The sequence below is a fragment of the Pelobates fuscus genome, chromosome 2 (assembly GCF_036172605.1).
Source record: "Pelobates fuscus isolate aPelFus1 chromosome 2, aPelFus1.pri, whole genome shotgun sequence".
NCBI classification, from domain to species: domain Eukaryota; kingdom Metazoa; phylum Chordata; class Amphibia; order Anura; family Pelobatidae; genus Pelobates; species Pelobates fuscus.
This window is the reverse complement of record NC_086318.1, coordinates 80,466,674-80,486,134: the sequence shown is the minus strand read 5'-3', so window position 1 is coordinate 80,486,134 and position 19,461 is coordinate 80,466,674. Positions and strand designations below refer to the sequence as shown.

Below are 19,461 nucleotides of genomic sequence, written 5' to 3'. Positions count from 1 at the left end.
TCATGACGTCGACTGCTGGACGTCGTGTTACAAAAGGAAGTGGATCCCTCGCGGCCGGCGTGTAAATGGCCGGAAGGACCGCGAGGAACGGAGGAAACAGCCCTTCTGGACGGATAAACTTCTAAGTCTCTACCTCTCTCAGAGGTAGAGACTTCAGGTACCCTGACAGTACCCCCCCTCTCAGATACACCCACCGGGCGGAAGGAACCGGGACGAGATGGAAAGCGGGAGTGAAACGCCCTGCGGAGGCGAGGAACATGAACATCCTCTTGAGGTACCCAACTCCTCTCCTCAGGACCATATCCTTTCCAGTCGACCAGATATTGTACTCTCCCCCGGGATATTCGAGAATCGATGATAGAGTTGACCTCATACTCCTCCTGACCCTCCACCTGAACAGAGCGAGGAGAGGATACCGTGGAGGAAAATCTGTTGCAGACTAGCGGTTTCAGCAATGAAACATGAAAGGAGTTAGGGATGCGTAAGGCAGATGGGAGGGCTAGACGATACGCAACTGGGTTAATTCTAGTCAGAACCCTGTAAGGTCCAATATAACGAGGAGCGAACTTCATGGAAGGCACTTTTAAACGAATGTTTCTAGTGCTTAACCATACTCTATCGCCTGGAACAAAAACCGGAGCCGACCTTCTACGTTTATCAGCGTGTTTCTTAACCAGCATAGAATTGTGCAGAAGAATTTGTCGAGTCTGATCCCACAACTTCCTCAAATTGGCAACATGAACATCAACCGACGGTACCCCTTGGGAAGGAGAAACCGAGGGAAGAATGGATGGATGAAAGCCATAATTCATGAAGAAGGGGCTTGAATGAGTAGAATCACAAACGAGATTGTTGTGCGTGAACTCCGCCCAAGGAATCAAACCGACCCAATCGTCCTGGTGTTCGGAAACAAAACAACGTAAATATTGTTCAATCTTTTGGTTGGTGCGTTCAGCAGCTCCGTTAGACTGAGGATGATAGGCGGAAGAGAAATTCAATTTGATACCCAGTTGAGAGCAGAAGGATCTCCAAAAACGAGAAACAAATTGGGAACCTCTGTCAGATACAATTTGGGAGGGTATCCCATGTAAACGAAAAATCTCCCTTGCGAATATCTCTGCCAACTCGGGAGAAGATGGAAGTTTAGGCAGGGGAACGAAGTGAGCCATCTTGGTGAATCTGTCAACCACAGTGAGGATAACAGTCTGTTTTTTAGATATAGGTAAATCGACAATAAAGTCCATAGCCAAGCAGGACCAGGGCTTTTCTGGAACCTCTAAGGGATGCAGGAATCCACATGGAAGCGTATGAGGTTGCTTGGTCTTAGTACAAACCTCACACGCACCGATGAAATCTTTGATATCCCTACGTAAAGCAGGCCACCAGAAGTCTTTAGAGATCAAAGCGCACGTCTTGCGAATGCCAGGATGTCCAGCCACCTTGCTGTTGTGGAAACATTGTAACAGTTCCAGTTGAAGAGCAGGAGGAAAGAAATGTCGACCCCCGGGAGTCTGTTTAGGGGCTAGATGTTGCAACTTTAAGATCTCGGCAAGTAACGGAGAGTGAATCCTGAGGTTCGTGTTAGCGATAATATTGCATTTCGGAACTATAGAGGAAAGAACAGGTTCAGATATAGTAGAAGGTTCATATTGGCGGGACAAAGCATCGGCTTTAGAGTTCTTAGAACCAGGTCTATAAGTAAGTACATAATTGAAGTGGGTCAGGAATAAGGACCAACGAGCTTGTCTGGCGGACAGTCGCTTAGCCTCCCCAATATAGGACAAGTTCTTGTGATCCGTTAAAATGGTAACAGGATGTAAGGTCCCCTCCAATAAATGTCTCCACTCCTTTAAAGCCATAATGACCGCTAATAATTCCCTATCACCGATGTCATATCTGCTCTCAGGGCCAGACAGTTTCTTGGAAAAAAAACCACAAGGGTGTAGTGGTTTGTCCACCCCCAACCTTTGTGACAGAACAGTGCCTACGCCTGTCTCAGAGGCATCGACCTCGAGTAGGAACGGCAGTGTCGTATCAGGGTGGACTAAAATTGGAGCAGAGGCAAAAAGTTCTTTGAGAGTCTTGAAAGCAACGAGAGCTTCAGTAGACCAAGTCTTAGTGTCAGCCCCCTGTTGGCGTCATGACGTCGACTGCTGGACGTCGTGTTACAAAAGGAAGTGGATCCCTCGCGGCCGGCGTGTAAATGGCCGGAAGGACCGCGAGGAACGGAGGAAACAGCCCTTCTGGACGGATAAACTTCTAAGTCTCTACCTCTCTCAGAGGTAGAGACTTCAGGTACCCTGACAGTACCCCCCCTCTCAGATACGCCCACCGGGCGGAAGGAACCGGGACGAGATGGAAAGCGGGAGTGAAACGCCCTGCGGAGGCGAGGAACATGAACATCCTCTTGAGGTACCCAACTCCTCTCCTCAGGACCATATCCTTTCCAGTCGACCAGATATTGTACTCTCCCCCGGGATATTCGAGAATCGATGATAGAGTTGACCTCATACTCCTCCTGACCCTCCACCTGAACAGAGCGAGGAGAGGATACCGTGGAGGAAAATCTGTTGCAGACTAGCGGTTTCAGCAATGAAACATGAAAGGAGTTAGGGATGCGTAAGGCAGATGGGAGGGCTAGACGATACGCAACTGGGTTAATTCTAGTCAGAACCCTGTAAGGTCCAATATAACGAGGAGCGAACTTCATGGAAGGCACTTTTAAACGAATGTTTCTAGTGCTTAACCATACTCTATCGCCTGGAACAAAAACCGGAGCCGACCTTCTACGTTTATCAGCGTGTTTCTTAACCAGCATAGAATTGTGCAGAAGAATTTGTCGAGTCTGATCCCACAACTTCCTCAAATTGGCAACATGAACATCAACCGACGGTACCCCTTGGGAAGGAGAAACCGAGGGAAGAATGGATGGATGAAAGCCATAATTCATGAAGAAGGGGCTTGAATGAGTAGAATCACAAACGAGATTGTTGTGCGTGAACTCCGCCCAAGGAATCAAACCGACCCAATCGTCCTGGTGTTCGGAAACAAAACAACGTAAATATTGTTCAATCTTTTGGTTGGTGCGTTCAGCAGCTCCGTTAGACTGAGGATGATAGGCGGAAGAGAAATTCAATTTGATACCCAGTTGAGAGCAGAAGGATCTCCAAAAACGAGAAACAAATTGGGAACCTCTGTCAGATACAATTTGGGAGGGTATCCCATGTAAACGAAAAATCTCCCTTGCGAATATCTCTGCCAACTCGGGAGAAGATGGAAGTTTAGGCAGGGGAACGAAGTGAGCCATCTTGGTGAATCTGTCAACCACAGTGAGGATAACAGTCTGTTTTTTAGATATAGGTAAATCGACAATAAAGTCCATAGCCAAGCAGGACCAGGGCTTTTCTGGAACCTCTAAGGGATGCAGGAATCCACATGGAAGCGTATGAGGTTGCTTGGTCTTAGTACAAACCTCACACGCACCGATGAAATCTTTGATATCCCTACGTAAAGCAGGCCACCAGAAGTCTTTAGAGATCAAAGCGCACGTCTTGCGAATGCCAGGATGTCCAGCCACCTTGCTGTTGTGGAAACATTGTAACAGTTCCAGTTGAAGAGCAGGAGGAAAGAAATGTCGACCCCCGGGAGTCTGTTTAGGGGCTAGATGTTGCAACTTTAAGATCTCGGCAAGTAACGGAGAGTGAATCCTGAGGTTCGTGTTAGCGATAATATTGCATTTCGGAACTATAGAGGAAAGAACAGGTTCAGATATAGTAGAAGGTTCATATTGGCGGGACAAAGCATCGGCTTTAGAGTTCTTAGAACCAGGTCTATAAGTAAGTACATAATTGAAGTGGGTCAGGAATAAGGACCAACGAGCTTGTCTGGCGGACAGTCGCTTAGCCTCCCCAATATAGGACAAGTTCTTGTGATCCGTTAAAATGGTAACAGGATGTAAGGTCCCCTCCAATAAATGTCTCCACTCCTTTAAAGCCATAATGACCGCTAATAATTCCCTATCACCGATGTCATATCTGCTCTCAGGGCCAGACAGTTTCTTGGAAAAAAAACCACAAGGGTGTAGTGGTTTGTCCACCCCCAACCTTTGTGACAGAACAGTGCCTACGCCTGTCTCAGAGGCATCGACCTCGAGTAGGAACGGCAGTGTCGTATCAGGGTGGACTAAAATTGGAGCAGAGGCAAAAAGTTCTTTGAGAGTCTTGAAAGCAACGAGAGCTTCAGTAGACCAAGTCTTAGTGTCAGCCCCCTGTCTGGTCATATTGGTAATAGGCGCAATAATAGAAGAGTATCCCTTAATAAAGCGCCTATAATAATTGGAGAAACCAACAAACCTCTGAATAGCCTTGAGTCCCTTAGGCAATGGCCAATCTAAAATAGACTGGAGTTTGTCGGGATCCATCTTAAAGCCCTCCCCAGAAATCACGTAACCAAGAAAGTCTATCTGAGACTGGTCAAAACTACATTTCTCCAATTTGCAGTATAACCCATGTTGAAGAAGTTTGTGTAATACCTTTCTGACTTGTCTGTGGTGGGTCTCAATCTCTCTAGAGTGTATAAGTATGTCGTCCAGGTACACAATAACACAATCATGTTGAAACTCCCTGAGAACTTCATTAATCAAATCCTGAAATACTGCCGGTGCGTTACAAAGACCAAAGGGCATGACCGTGTATTCATAATGCCCATAACGGGTATTGAACGCTGTCATCCACTCGTGTCCTTGCTGGATTCTCACCAAGTTATATGCCCCTCTGAGATCCAACTTGGTGAAAATTTTAGAGCCCTTTAGGCGATCAAACAGCTCGGTAATCAAGGGAATCGGATAGGCGTTTCTGATGGTTATTTTATTCAAACCTCGGTAATCAATGCAAGGTCTTAGGGAACCATCCTTCTTTTTAACAAAAAAAAAACCAGCCCCGGCAGGAGGAGAAGATCTCCTAATGAATCCCTTGTCTAGATTCTCCCGGATATATTCCTCTAGAACTGAATTCTCTTTGGTGGATAGAGGATATACATTACCCCGGAGGCATGGTACCAGGTAGCAGATTAATTTTACAGTCAAAAGTCCTGTGTGGAGGTAGAGTATCAGCATTCTTTTTGTCGAATACTGCTTTTAAATCCAGGTACCGAGGCGGTATCTGTAAATCTGTAGACTGGGTAGAACTACTTGGTGTGTTAATTATACCCAATGGAGAAACCCTCCGTAAACACCTCTCCTGGCAACCCTGGCCCCATGAGAGTATCTCCCCTAACTCCCAATCAATAATAGGGTTATGTCTCTTTAACCATGGGTAACCCAGGACTATGGGAACAGAAGGGGACGAAATAAGCATAAGCGATAAGTTCTCCTCGTGTAAGATACCAACAGTTAAGTTAACGGGTATGGTTTCACGAAAGATAACAGGCTCAAGTAAAGGTCTACCATCTATGGCCTCAACGGCCAAGGGTGTATCCCTTAACTGGGATGGGATAGTGTGTTTAGTAGCAAAGGCCTGGTCGATAAAATTCTCAGCAGCTCCGGAATCTATCAAAGCCATGGTCTTTAGTACTCCCTTCTCCCAAGTTAGAGAAACTGGTAGCAGAAGCCTGTGATCTTTATAGTTATGAGTAGAGGACAAAATAGAAACACCCAAGGCCTGTCCTCTAGAGAAACTTAGGTGCGGGCGTTTCCCGAGCGATTAGGACAATTCAGGCGTAAGTGACCTCTGACTCCACAATACATACACAATCCCTCCCTTCTCCTGTACTGTCTTTCCTCTTCTGAGAGGCGAGTATTGCCTATCTGCATAGGTTCAGGAAACAGTGAGGTAGTGGAATCAGGACTTTGAAATGCGGGAGCTAATTTAAAGGAAGGTCTAAGGTTCCTCTCTCGAGTGTTCTGTCTCTCTCTTAAACGCTCATCAATACGAGATATGAACAAAATTAAATCCTCCAAATTTTCAGGAAGCTCTCTAGTAGCAACCTCGTCAAGGATTACATCTGATAGCCCGTTCAAAAATACATCTATATAAGCCTGCTCATTCCACTTAACTTCTGCCGCCATAGACCTGAACTCTAGTGCATAATCCACAAGTGTTCGGTTCTCTTGTCTCAGGCGCAAAAGTAATCTAGCTGCCAGAAGTGACCTTTCTGCCAGGAGGGTCAAAAGTTCTTCTAAAGGCAGCTACAAAGGCATTATAATTATATACTAACGGGTTATCATTCTCCCATAATGGGTTGGCCCATCTCAGAGCTCTCTCAATGAGTAAGGTGATAATAAATCCAACCTTCGCCCTATCTGTAGGATAGGAGCGAGGTTGTAATTCAAAGTGGATACTGATCTGGTTTAAAAAACCACGACACTTTTCAGGTGAACCCCCATAACGTACTGGTGGGGTAATGCGGGAAGAGGCACCTACAGTGGCTACCTCTAGGCCTGAACTCACAGGAGAAATAGAAGTAGTACGTGTCTCCTCTGGTGGGTTATTAGCACGAGATAATAGCGCCTGTAGTGCTAGGGCCATCTGATCCATTCTGTGTTCCATGGCTTCAAACCTAGGATCGGAAGGACCAAGCTGACTGTTTGTACTTGCAGGATCCATTGGCCCTGTCGTAATGTCAGGATCGGGACAGGGATCCAACACGCAGAGTACAGACAGTAGAAAGGTACGTATACCGGACCTTAGAATGGCCGGACTAACGTACGGAGATATAGAGAATGGTCAAAGGCAAGCCGAGGTCGAGGGAACGAGAAGACAGGTAAGCGAGGAACAAGCCGAGTCAAAGGGTAACAGAGATAAGCAGAGTAAAACAAACAAGCCGGGTCGGAACCAAAAGGATAACTGGAATACAAGAGCGCTGGGTGACTAGACAGGCTAGAACCACGACAGGGCAATGAGCAAATGGAAGAAGCACTGTTAAATACCCTGGCTCAAGAGAGTAGACACGCCTCCGACGAGTCCTGATTAGTCTCCAGACAATTGAGTGACAGGTCGGTCCGGGTTGGCGTCATGACGTCGACTGCTGGACATCGTGTTACAAAAGGAAGTGGATCCCTCGCGGCCGGCGTGTAAATGGCCGGAAGGACCGCGAGGAACGGAGGAAACAGCCCTTCTGGACGGATAAACTTCTAAGTCTCTACCTCTCTCAGAGGTAGAGACTTCAGGTACCCTGACAGTGGGTCTGTAAGCTAGTAATTGTATGTATGTCAGTGAGTTTCTGTGTGTGTGTGTGTGTGTGTGTCTGCCAGTGTGTGTCTGTCAGTGAGTGAGTGACATGAGGGGACGGCAAAACGGATCTTTGCCTAGGGCAGCAGAAATCATTGCATCTGCCCTGTGTCTGTGAATGAGACTGAGTGTATGTATGTATTAGGTAGTTTACCTGTGTATGCATTAGGCAGTTTATGTATGTAATGTGTGCATGCATTAGGCAGTGTCTTTGTGTGGGTATGTATTCGGAAATGTGCGTGCCTATGTATTGGGCAATGTGCATGTATTTATTATGTATTGGGCAGTTTGTGTTTGTGTATGTATATTTTCATAGTGTTAAGACTATACAGTAGTTGTAAAAGTGATGTTTATGTTACCAGGGCCCTGTTAGAGTAAAAGCCGATTTTATTCAACTTATTTCCAGTCTCATTCTGCCTCCTTGCCTGAGATCATCAAATCTGAATTTGATGATCTCAGCCAATCCAAGGCTTTCCCATAGGAAAGCATTAGGAGGCTACTGCGCATGCGCAGCAAAACGCCACCCTGTCCCAGTTAGCATCTTCTCATGCATTTCTGCATTGGATCAGTTAAGCCAGGAAGCACCTCTCGTGGCCATCTGAGTGACTGCCACTAGAAGTGTTCCTAGGCAGCACTGTAAACATTGCCTTTTTAAAAAGTCTGCATGGCGTGCATTTGGTCAGGGAGGGCAGCATTTCATCCTTCGACCCAGGCATCACAATGTCTTTGGCCGGCTTTGGTCTTTGGTATTTGTCCACATTTTCATGTTCCTTCTTCCTTCTTATTTATTTTTTAACACTGAACACTCTGTCTAGTATTTACTGCTCCGGTTGGTCTTCTGATATTGATATCACCAGTTAAAGGATAACAAATTTGTGGATGGCTACTTTTGAATGTAATTTTTCACACCTCACTAATACAAATTTGTTAAATATAGGTGTTATGGACCGCCTGGCACTCCAACTGGGTACCTCCATCAAGCTCGCATTCCACATCTCCACCGGGACACAGTAGTGCTTCAGCCCTTAGCCGCCGCAGCTTGGCTGGGGTCTCTCCGTCGCTTTCCGCCCTGGAACAGGGTCCTGAGTACAGCTTCAAGTAATTAAGCTCTCCAATAGAGAGTATAGCTGATCTACCCAAACACTAGCGCAGACTGAGTGAAGGATGTAAAGGAACTGGTTTATTATGGCCAAGTTGCCTGCTTACATACACAACCCCCAGCAGGGGGTATCCACACAATACAATGCAAGCCCTTCCAAAAGATCACTGTGCCTGGGAGATAATTGAGTTAAAGACTGGTAAGCTAATTATCTCCCAGGAACAGAGAGGCAAACACAAAAATATAAAACATAAAAATACCCCAAAACATCATAAAAATATACAGTAACACTACAAATACATCCCCAAAAAGCCCTGATCTGAGCGCCAAATAGCGCTCAGATCCATGCAGTATAGGGAAAACGCCACTGTGTTCAAGTTATGACCGGCCGCACATGTGGTCCTATGCCCAAAACCGTTCCAGGGTCAACTTTCGGGAGCTCCTGCGGCCGCAATATGGGGTGGCTCTCAGATAGCGTTTGTTACCCTTAGTCTAAGGCATCTTCCCTCTAAAAAAGCTCTCTCCTTGCGGGTTGCAAAGTGGTCCAAAACCCCTACCAAGTTGTTCGGGAACCGCACGGTCACCTCATGCTGAAATTAGTTCCATAGCAGTCGCAGCTAAGTACCACTGAGGACCATTTGTGGGTTTGGTTCTTGCGAATGGCCACCAGGGAGCTAGCATTAGGTTCCATTCGAATGAAGGAAAAGAGCCGAACCAGGGGCACCCACGGAAAGCTGCTAATGGCGGCTGGACAGGGTAACTCTCGAACGGGGTCTCAGACCTAGATCATAGTTGGTGGTCAGGAGGTCAGCTTTCACACTCCTTCAGGAGTTTGTGGCAAACGTCCGATGAAAAGAGCGTTTGTCACAATAGGGATAAGTATAAAATAATGTAAACAAAATCATGTGGGTTGACAGATCTTATTTAATGTGGCCTTCACTCTTTTACTCATGCATATAACTGATGTAATTTGTATCTATTTAAACTGGGTTATTCAGATAGTGACCTGGGTTTGAGAGACTTCTTCATGAGTTCAGATGTTGCTAGGTTCATCCTGCTCAGAGAAGGCAAGAATGTTGTATGAAAGTTGGAGGTGTCTAAGACCATGCTCTCAGTAACATGTGTCTAGTCTGTGGAATTACCCTATCAGTGCAGTTTCCAGGTATCTCTTGAATCAATGTTAAATTTTTCTTCTGTGCTTGAATTCTGTACTATAAATTGATACTTTTAGTCTTAGACTGATTCCCTTGAAACTAGGAAACAAAACTGAAATGTGCCAGAACAACTACAGCTTGCTGGAGTGGATATAGTGCCCTTGTGCAGTGAGGAAGGGTGGTTGCTCTAGGCACAAAAATATTAGGGGCAGAAAATGGTAAAAGAAGAAAGTAGAAATATATTTTTTTAAAAGTGTGTAGTGTGGCGTTTAGTTGGGGTGTGTGTTTCTATGTTTATTTTGTCTAAAGTTTGCCAATTGGGTTTAAATATCTATAAATTAATTGAATAACTATGTCTGGATGTAGTGGTTTAAATGAACTTTTTTTTTTTTCCTGGACACGTGCCTCATAAAAATGTTTTGTTTTGTTTTTCTTACAAGACTATAATGTAGTGCATACCTTCATTTTTATCTTATTTTACCTGTTAACTAACCTTTTAACATTCATCTAACACAGAGAGAATATTAGAATTTCCTTTGTCTATGTCTAACAATATTTCCATATTTATTTTTTTATTACTGGTATTTCTAAATCGTCAACATATTCAGCAACGCTGTACAATTAGGGGAGAGCGTAAAATATACATTGACCAATATAAAAGGTAAAAAGGGCCCTTCCCGTGAGCTGAGATCTAGCCATTGAAGCTCTTTTATATAAAGCGCTTAGCTCAGGGGTCAAGTCCTGGGAAAAAAAGTGTGGGAACTCACCCAAGAGTCCCCCCCCCCCCTAAAAAAAAAAATGACACTCCTATGCATATAGTGCAGTGCAGGGTGTGTATAATGAATGTAGTGTGTTTGTAGTGAATGCAGAGTATGAATAAGAAATGTAGTGTGTTTGTAGTGAGTGCAGTGTGTATAATAAATGTAGTGTGTTTGTAGTGAGTGCAGAGTGTGTATAATTAATGCTGTGTGTTTGTAGTGAGTGTAGATTGTGTATAACGAATGTAGTGTGTTTGTAGTGAGTGCAGAGTGTGTATAATGAATGTAGTATGTTTGTAGTGAGTGCAGAGTGTGTATAATGAATGTAGTATGTTTGTAGTGAGTGCAGAGTGTGTATAATAAATGTAGTGTGTTTGTAGTGAGTCTGCACTCACTACAAACACACTACATTTATTATACACACTCTGCACTCACTACAAACATACTACATTCATTATACACACTCTGCACTCACTACAAACATACTACATTCATTATGTGTGTAATGAATGTAGTGTGTGTAGTGAGTGCAACGTGTGTATAGTGAATGTAGTGTGTTTGTAGTGATTGCAGTGTGTATAATGAATGTAGTGTGTGTAGTGAGCGCAGTGTGTATAATGAATGTAGTGTGTGTAGTGAGTGCAGTGTGTATAATGAATGTAGTATGTGTAGTGTGTATAATGAATGTAGTGTGTATGTAGTGAGTGCAGAGTGTGTATAATGAATGTAGTGTGTTTGTAGTGAGTGCAGAGTGTGTATAATGAATGTAGTGTGTTTGTAGTGAGTGCAGAGTGTGTATAATGAATGTAGTATGTTTGTAGTGAGTGCAGAGTGTGTATAATGAATGTAGTATGTTTGTAGTGAGTGCAGAGTGTGTATAATAAATGTAGTGTGTTTGTAGTGAGTGCAGAATGTGTATAATGAATGTAGTGTGTGTAGTGAGTGCAACGTGTGTATAGTGAATGTAGTGTGTTTGTAGTGAGTGCAGTGTGTATAATGAATGTAGTGTGTGTAGTGAGTGCAGTGTGTATAATGAATGTAGTGTGTGTAGTGAGTGCAGTGTGTATAATGAATGTAGTATGTTTGTAGTGAGTGCAGAGTGTGTATAATAAATGTAGTGTGTTTGTAGTGAGTGCAGAATGTGTATAATGAATGTAGTGTGTGTAGTGAGTGCAACGTGTGTATAGTGAATGTAGTGTGTTTGTAGTGAGTGCAACGTGTGTATAGTGAATGTAGTGTGTTTGTAGTGAGTGCAACGTGTGTATAGTGAATATAGTGTGTTTGTAGTGAGTGCAACGTGTGTATAGTGAATGTAGTGTGTTTGTAGTGAGTGCAACGTGTGTATAGTGAATGTAGTGTGTTTGTAGTGAGTGCAGTGTGTATAATGAATGTAGTGTGTGTAGTGAGTGCAGTGTGTATAATGAATGTAGTGTGTGTAGTGAGTGCAGATTGTGTATAATGAATGTAGTATGTTTGTAGTGAGTGCAGAGTGTGTATAATAAATGTAGTGTGTTTGTATTGAGTGCAGAATGTGTATAATGAATGTAGTGTGTGTAGTGAGTGCAAAGTGTGTATAGTGAATGTAGTGTGTTTGTAGTTAGTGCAGAGTGTGTATAGTGAATGTAATGTGTTTGTAATGCGTGCGTATAATGAATGTAGTGTGTTTGTAGTGAGTGCAGTGTGTATAATGAATGTAGTGTGTTTGTAGTGAGTGCAGTGTGTATAATGAATGTAGTGTGTTTGTAGTGAGTGCAGTGTGTATAATGAATGTAGTGAGTGTGGAGTGTGTATAATGAATGTAGTGTGTTTGTAGTGAGTGCAGTGTGTGTATAATGAATGTAGTGTGTTTGTAGTAAGTGGAGAGTGTGTATAATGAATGTACTTTGTAGTGAGTGCAGAATGTGTATAATGAATGTAGTGAGTGCAAAGTGTGTATAGTGAATGTAGTGAGTGCAGAGTGTGTATAGTGAATGTAATGTGTTTGTAATGCGTGCGTATAATGAATGTAGTGTGTTTGTAGTGAGTGCAGTGTGTATAATGAATGTAGTGTGTATGTAGTGAGTGCAGTGTGTGTATAATGAATGTAGTGTGTTTGTAGTGAGTGCAGAGTGTGTATAATGAATGTAGTTTGTAGTGAGTGCAGAGTGTGTATAATGAATGCAGCATATGTAGTGTGAGTGTGTTTGTAGTGAGTGCAGAGTTTGTATAATGAATGCAGTGTGTATAATGAATGCAGTGTGTATAATGAATGCAGTGTGTGTAGTGAATGCAGTGTGTATAGTGAATGTAGTGTGTCTGTAGTGAGTGCAGAGTGTGTATAATGAATGCAGTGTATGTAGTGTCTTTGTAATGAGTGCAGAGTGTGTATAATGAATGTAGTGTGTTTGTAGTAAGTGCAGATTGTGTATAATGAATGCAGTGTGTGCTGGATGATGCGTGTGTGTGTGCTGGATGATGCGTGTGTGTGTGCTGGATGATGCGTGTGTGTGTGCTGGATGATGCGTGTGTGTGTGCTGGATGATGTGTGTGTGTGTGCTGGATGATGTGTGTGTGTGTGTTGGATGATGTGTGCTGGATAGTGTGTGTATGTGTGATGGATGGTGTATGTGTGTTGGATGGTGTGTGTGTGTTGGATGGTGTGTGTGTGTTGGATGGTGTGTGTGTGTTGGATGGTGTGCGTGTGCTGGATGGTGTGTGTGTGTGTGCTGGATGATGTGTGTGCTGGATGGTGTGTGTGTGTGTGTGCTGGATGGTGTGTGTGTGTGCTGGATGGTGTGTGTGCGCTGGATGGTGTGTGTGTGTGTGTGTGTGTGCTGGATGGTGTGTGTGTGTGTGTGTGTGCTGGATGGGGTGTGTGTGTGTGTGTGTGCTGGATGGTGTGTGTGTGCTGGATGGGGTGTGTGTGTGTGTGCTGGATGGTGTGTGTCTGTGTGCTGGATGGTGTGTGTGTGTGCTGGATGGTGTGTGTGTGTGTGTGTGTGTGTGTGCGCAGGATGGTGTGTGTGTGCGCGCTGGATGGTGTGTGTGTGTGTGTGTGTGTGCGCAGGATGGTGTGTGTGTGCGCGCTGGATGATGTGTGTGTGTGCGTGTGTGCTGGATGGGGTGTGTGTGTGCTGGATGGTGTGTGTGTGTGTTGGATGGTGTGTGTGTGTGTGTGTTGGATGATGTGTGCTGGATAGTGTGTGTGTGATGGATGGTGTGCGTGTGCTGGATGGTGTGTGTGTGTGTGTGCTGGATGATGTGTGTGCTGGATGGTGTGTGTGTGCTGGATGGTGTGTGTGTGTGTGTGTGTGCTGGATGGGGTGTGTGTGTGTGTGTGCTGGATGGTGTGTGTGCTGGATGGTGTGTGTGTGTGTGTGTGCGCTGGATGGTGTGTGTGTGTGTGTGCGCTGGATGGTGTGTGTGTGCAGAGTGTGTATAATGAATGCAGCATATGTAGTGTGAGTGTGTTTGTAGTGAGTGCAGAGTTTGTATAATGAATGCAGTGTGTATAATGAATGCAGTGTGTATAATGAATGCAGTGTGTGTAGTGAATGCAGTGTGTATAGTGAATGTAGTGTGTCTGTAGTGAGTGCAGAGTGTGTATAATGAATGCAGTGTATGTAGTGTCTTTGTAGTGAGTGCAGAGTGTGTATAATGAATGTAGTGTGTTTGTAGTAAGTGCAGATTGTGTATAATGAATGCAGTGTGTGCTGGATGATGCGTGTGTGTGTGCTGGATGATGCGTGTGTGTGTGCTGGATGATGCGTGTGTGTGTGCTGGATGATGCGTGTGTGTGTGCTGGATGATGCGTGTGTGTGTGCTGGATGATGCGTGTGTGTGTGCTGGATGATGTGTGTGTGTGTGCTGGATGATGTGTGTGTGTGTGTTGGATGATGTGTGCTGGATAGTGTGTGTATGTGTGATGGATGGTGTATGTGTGTTGGATGGTGTGTGTGTGTTGGATGGTGTGTGTGTGTTGGATGGTGTGTGTGTGTTGGATGGTGTGTGTGTGTTGGATGGTGTGCGTGTGCTGGATGGTGTGTGTGTGTGCTGTATGATGTGTGTGCTGGATGGTGTGTGTGTGTGTGTGCTGGATGGTGTGTGTGTGTGTGTGTGTGCTGGATGGTGTGTGTGTGTGCTGGATGGTGTGTGTGTGCTGGATGGTGTGTGTGTGTGTGCGCTGGATGGTGTGTGTGTGTGTGTGTGCTGGATGGTGTGTGTGTGTGTGTGTGTGTGTGCTGGATGGTGTGTGTGTGTGTGTGTGTGTGTGCTGGATGGTGTGTGTGTGTGTGCTGGATGGGGTGTGTGTGTGTGTGTGTGTGCTGGATGGTGTGTGTGTGTGTGTGTGTGCGCAGGATGGTGTGTGTGTGCGCGCTGGATGATGTGTGTGTGTGTGTGCGCAGGATGGTGTGTGTGTGCGCGCTGGATGATGTGTGTGTGTGTGTGTGTGCTGGATGGTGTGTGTGTGTGCTGGATGGTGTGTGTGTGTGTTGGATGGTGTGTGTGTGTGTGTGTTGGATGATGTGTGTGTGTGTGTGTTGGATGATGTGTGTGTGTGCTGGATGGTGTGTGTGTGTGTGCTGGATGGTGTGTGTGTGTGTGTGCTGGATGATGTGTGTGCTGGATGGTGTGTGTGTGCTGGATGGGGTGTGTGTGTGTGTGTGCTGGATGGTGTGTGTGTGTGCTGGATGGTGTGTGTGTGTGTGCTGGATGGTGTGTGTGTGTGTGTGTGCGCTGGATGGTGTGTGTGTGTGTGCGCTGGATGGTGTGTGTGTGCGCGCTGGATGATGTGTGTGTGTGCGCGCTGGATGATGTGTGTGTGTGTGTGCTGGATGGTGTGTGTGTGTGTGTGCTGGATGGTGTGTGTGTGTGTGTGCTGGATGGTGTGTGTGTGTGTGTGTGTGTGTGTGTGCTGGATGGTGTGTGTGTGTGTGCTGGATGATGTGTGTGTGTGTGCTGGATGGTGTGTGTGTGTGTGCTGGATGATGTGTGTGTGTGTGTGTGTGTGTGCTGGATGGTGTGTGTGTGTGTGCTGGATGATGTGTGTGTGTGTGTGTGTGTGTGTGCTGGATGATGGGGGGAGCATTTTTTTTTAACTTTATTTGTCTATATTTGTTTACTTTATTCCCCCCTCCCTGCTGCTTACCTTGTCAGGGAGGGGGGAGATTGCCTGGTGGTCCGGTGGGGGAGCCAGCCGCTGCACACAGGGCCCATCACACGCTGTGTTTCCTCTCCAGCTCTACTCTCGCGAGACTCGCCTGTGCGGAGCGTTGCCATGGTAACCCGTGGCAACGCTCTGACAGCCGCGGGTCTCGCGAGAGTTAGAGCCGGAGAGGAAACACAGTGTGTGATGGGCCCTGTGTGCAGGTAGCAGGGCAGGTCCTGCAGGACTGGGAACGGGAACGGCGTTCCTGCTTTGGAAAAAGTGCAGGAACGCCGTTCCCATGCGTTCCTGCAGGACTCGAGCCCTGGCTTAGCTAGATATAAGGGAGATTTTAGACAAGGGGTAGCAGCGGGAATTTGGAAGTGATGGGCCAAGGAAGTTAACTGAGATCTTATTCAATTACTTCCTCATTTCCTTTATATTTTACCAGTAGATACATCTCTCCAACACCTGGAGGAACATGCTATACATTTACTGGAAACCAGGGTGGGAAGTGATCAGAAAAAATTGAAAGATTTAGTATTGCTTGGATCTGGGTGTTTGAAGTGAGTCCTAACTAACAGGGATGGAGATGAGACTGTTATATGAAGGTATTTACACCCAGGATGGGATAAGGACGGAGAGAGAGGGGGTGGTAAAGCAAACATTTGTTGTATACATTTGAAAGGTTTACCAAAAAAATTCTATCACCCAAAATATTAATAATCTGTGATGCTCATTCAGCAGTGGGAAAGGAGCAGAGAACATAAAGAGGAATGGTTATTTAAACCAAGAACATGGGATGCACCCATAAAATCCTGCACCCGAGACTTGTAGACCCTTGGCTCATTGGCAAGGAACCCACATAAGTGTAACATACTCTCTCACCTTGCGGTCTCTGCAACCAGAGGTCGTGCGTCTGCATGACTGACACTAGTGGCATGTTAATGGCCGCTGCGGATCCACAGCAAATTACACCCCCACGTGCACTCACGTGATTTACGACATCGGCATGAGCGTGATGTCACGCGGCTCCGGGCGCGCACGTTTTGGGGGTCAAAGATCGATCTTGGCCAATCAGAAAGGTAAAGCATGTATTTAAACTCAAAATTACCTTTCCTCATTGTCCTGTCGTGGTTTTCCTAGTGGTTGTCTGAGAGTGTGTTCCTGAACAGTTATATTCTGTTTTTTGATTTTGACTTCCCTGTATTCTGGTATCCCTGACCTCTGGCTTTCCTTTATCATGTCCCTTTCTGTGTTCCCTGACTTTGGCTAGTATCCTGACTATTCTTTGGTACGTCAGTCCAGCCATTCTAAGGCCCAGTAATACCTTACCCATTAGTCCTCTGTGTGACACAATTCTACATGCTGGATCAAGTAGTAATCCTGACAATAAGTTATCTTCAGGTTTAGATTAGGTTATGGAAAGAGAAAAAATCAGCGCTAGATTGCCACACAAGAAAATAATAGTAAGGCTGCAATCCTTAAAGGGGAGTCCCCTATAATCCCCTAATGATAAGAAATGATGCAAAATAGAACCAAAAAAGGTTGCGCCTAAAATATACAGTAAAACATATAAGAGTGTATATAATAAATAATATAAATTAATGCAATTTAATATTAAATATTAAATGAAATATAAATGGATAATTGGCAATAGTCCAAAACACTTATCATAAGTCCATTACTATTTTACTATTATCTACTTGAAGAAGCCCTTGCGGCGAAACGCGTTTAGATATTATTTTTATTACTTTACAATAAAGAAAATACTTTGGCATAAAACATTTTATAGCCATTTTGATTTCTTTTTCACCTGACTATACATATACTATCTACCTGACGAGAAGCCTAAAGGATCCTTAGGTGGGGATGATACCACCCAAGTGCCTACATTGAGCAGTACAAGCCTGCTCTATATACTGTGAGTAGTATATTTATTCTCTTTTTATACCTTTTAATTACTATACAGAGAGCACTATATACTTTATTTTATCTCCCTGGGTCGAATAATACCAACTTGGACGTTGAATCTGAGCCAGATACTCGGCAATCAATATTACTCCGCATATCCTTGAGTGGGGATTATTCCACTTCACGTGCGTTATATCAGAGCTAGGTTCTAGCTCTGAAAAGTGTGAGTAAGACTACTTTTATTTTATTTACCATTTTATTCATCTATATACTGTGCCATTGGAGTTCCTCTTGTTTTTTTCTTCACATATTACTTCACTGGATTTCAAGGACACCTTTGTGAAGACACACCCCATTTTACGCCTCAGGATCCCTGTTCTTATACACGGCATCTACCATTATGGACTTATGATAAGTGTTTTGGACTATTGACAATTATCCATTTATATTTCATTTAATATTTAATATTAAATTGTATTATTTTATATTATTTATTATATACACTCTTATATGTTTTACTGTATATTTTAGGCGCAACCTTTTTTTGTTCTATTTTGCATCATTAGATTAGGTTATGACTAGTTGTGTTGTGGCAGTATGTTTTTTTTAATTTTGGTCTTAATGTTTTACCTTTATTGTTCCTTATTTCTAACCTACTGTGTTCCAGTTTTGCACCACACACTACACATCATGCTGAACGTGATGTCACGTTTTTGGTACCTGTACTTCAAATGCCAGAATTCTATTGTAGAATATCCAGCTATTTCACTACTGTGTGTGTGAATATCCTATGTTCTTCCTTTAAATAATATATATTTAACACCTCTATCACAACTGAACTTTAAATTCTATATGTCGTCTTTGCTCAGAAATGCTTTAGACTTGAGAAAGGGAGGTTCTCCCGAAAGCTTGTCATTACAAAATTCTGTAAGTCCGATAAAGGTATTACAAGATACAAATTGTATCTGGTATATGTGTGTATGTATGTATGTGTGTATATATATATATATATATATATATTCTCAACAAAAAAAAGGTTAATTTGTGTTACACATGGTGAAAAAGCCATGTTCACTAATGCACTGCATACATTAATTTTTTTTTAAAATGCCTTAATCTTTTAGGAGTTCATGTTTTCAGTGTATTAAACTTGGCCTTGTGGTGTGTGGTTTTTTTTTTTTCTTCTTTCTTTTAATCACATTATAGAATCTGCATTTGGAAATGGAATTTATTGAAGATGAAGATGAAATACAGGAAAATTACAATGATTATGTTCCAAAGAAGTACACTTGGGAGAAACAGCGTCATTTTAGACGTTCTGGGATTAAGGTTTCCATATCTGGTAACAGGATATCTGATATACCTCATAGGATTCAATCCTTTTCTGAGAAACCAATACCAGTTCTAAAAAAACGGGCATTTTCTAAGAGGCCAAGTATATCACCATTTTCTGCAACTGCAAGTCCTTCTGGTGTCTTTAATATGATTGACACATTTGACCGAGAGCCTGATGCTTTTGCAAAAGAAACCTTTGCTTCTGCTAAAACCTACAAAAATTTCTTCAATGACAAAACTGGCAAGAGAATTCCGAAGATTGGAGCATATGCGGAAGCTGGTATTGGAAAGGCACGGGCTGAGGTCAGCGTGTTTGAAGCTGAAGCTAGAGGTCCCAACGCCTCAGCTGGTGCAGAAGCCAGTTTGACTGGAGTAAGTGCCATGGCCAAAGCAGAGATAGCAAGTGCTTCTGCCTCCGCTGGTCCTCTTGGTGTCAAGGTTGGCCTTGGTGTAGATACTGGAGTATCAGCTGGAGTGGATGGTGTGGAGGTAAAATTCTTAGGGACTGGCATTAAATTTGGTCCCACAACAAGTGTTTCTCTAGTGGGATCAGAAGTTTCATGTGTTCTCCAATAAATCCAATGGTTCTCCAATAAATCATATGGTGAACTTGCATATTAATAAATGTTATCAATAGGACATTTTTTCTTATGCTTGGCAAAATAAATTTTTGTGCATTTTCTGTGTTATTTTCTCCCTATTTAGTGAACTTTAGTGTCCTATAAAGGACTGTCCTTATTGTGAATACAATATGCCATGGATAATTAACAAAACTTGGCTATAACAAATCCAGTGACCTAGACTCCTTTAAATGAAGTGACATTATAAATATCTAAGCAAGTGGGTGGAC

The 19,461-nt window shown here is 43.8% G+C and overlaps 1 protein-coding gene across 2 annotated transcripts in view; it reads left to right on the top strand.

Moving 5' to 3' along the window:
• LOC134585512 (uncharacterized) overlaps positions 1 to 19,208 on the top strand; it is a 48,295-nt gene extending 29,087 nt beyond the window's left edge. For both annotated transcript variants that reach the window (XM_063440937.1, XM_063440936.1), the window contains exon 2: positions 18,483 to 19,208. In XM_063440937.1, coding sequence (XP_063297007.1) covers positions 18,498 to 19,187 — 690 coding nt within the window. In that variant the 5' untranslated portion in view covers positions 18,483 to 18,497 and the 3' untranslated portion in view covers positions 19,188 to 19,208. The remainder of the gene's footprint in view (positions 1 to 18,482) is intronic.
• The last annotated feature ends 253 nt before the right edge of the window (positions 19,209 to 19,461 follow it).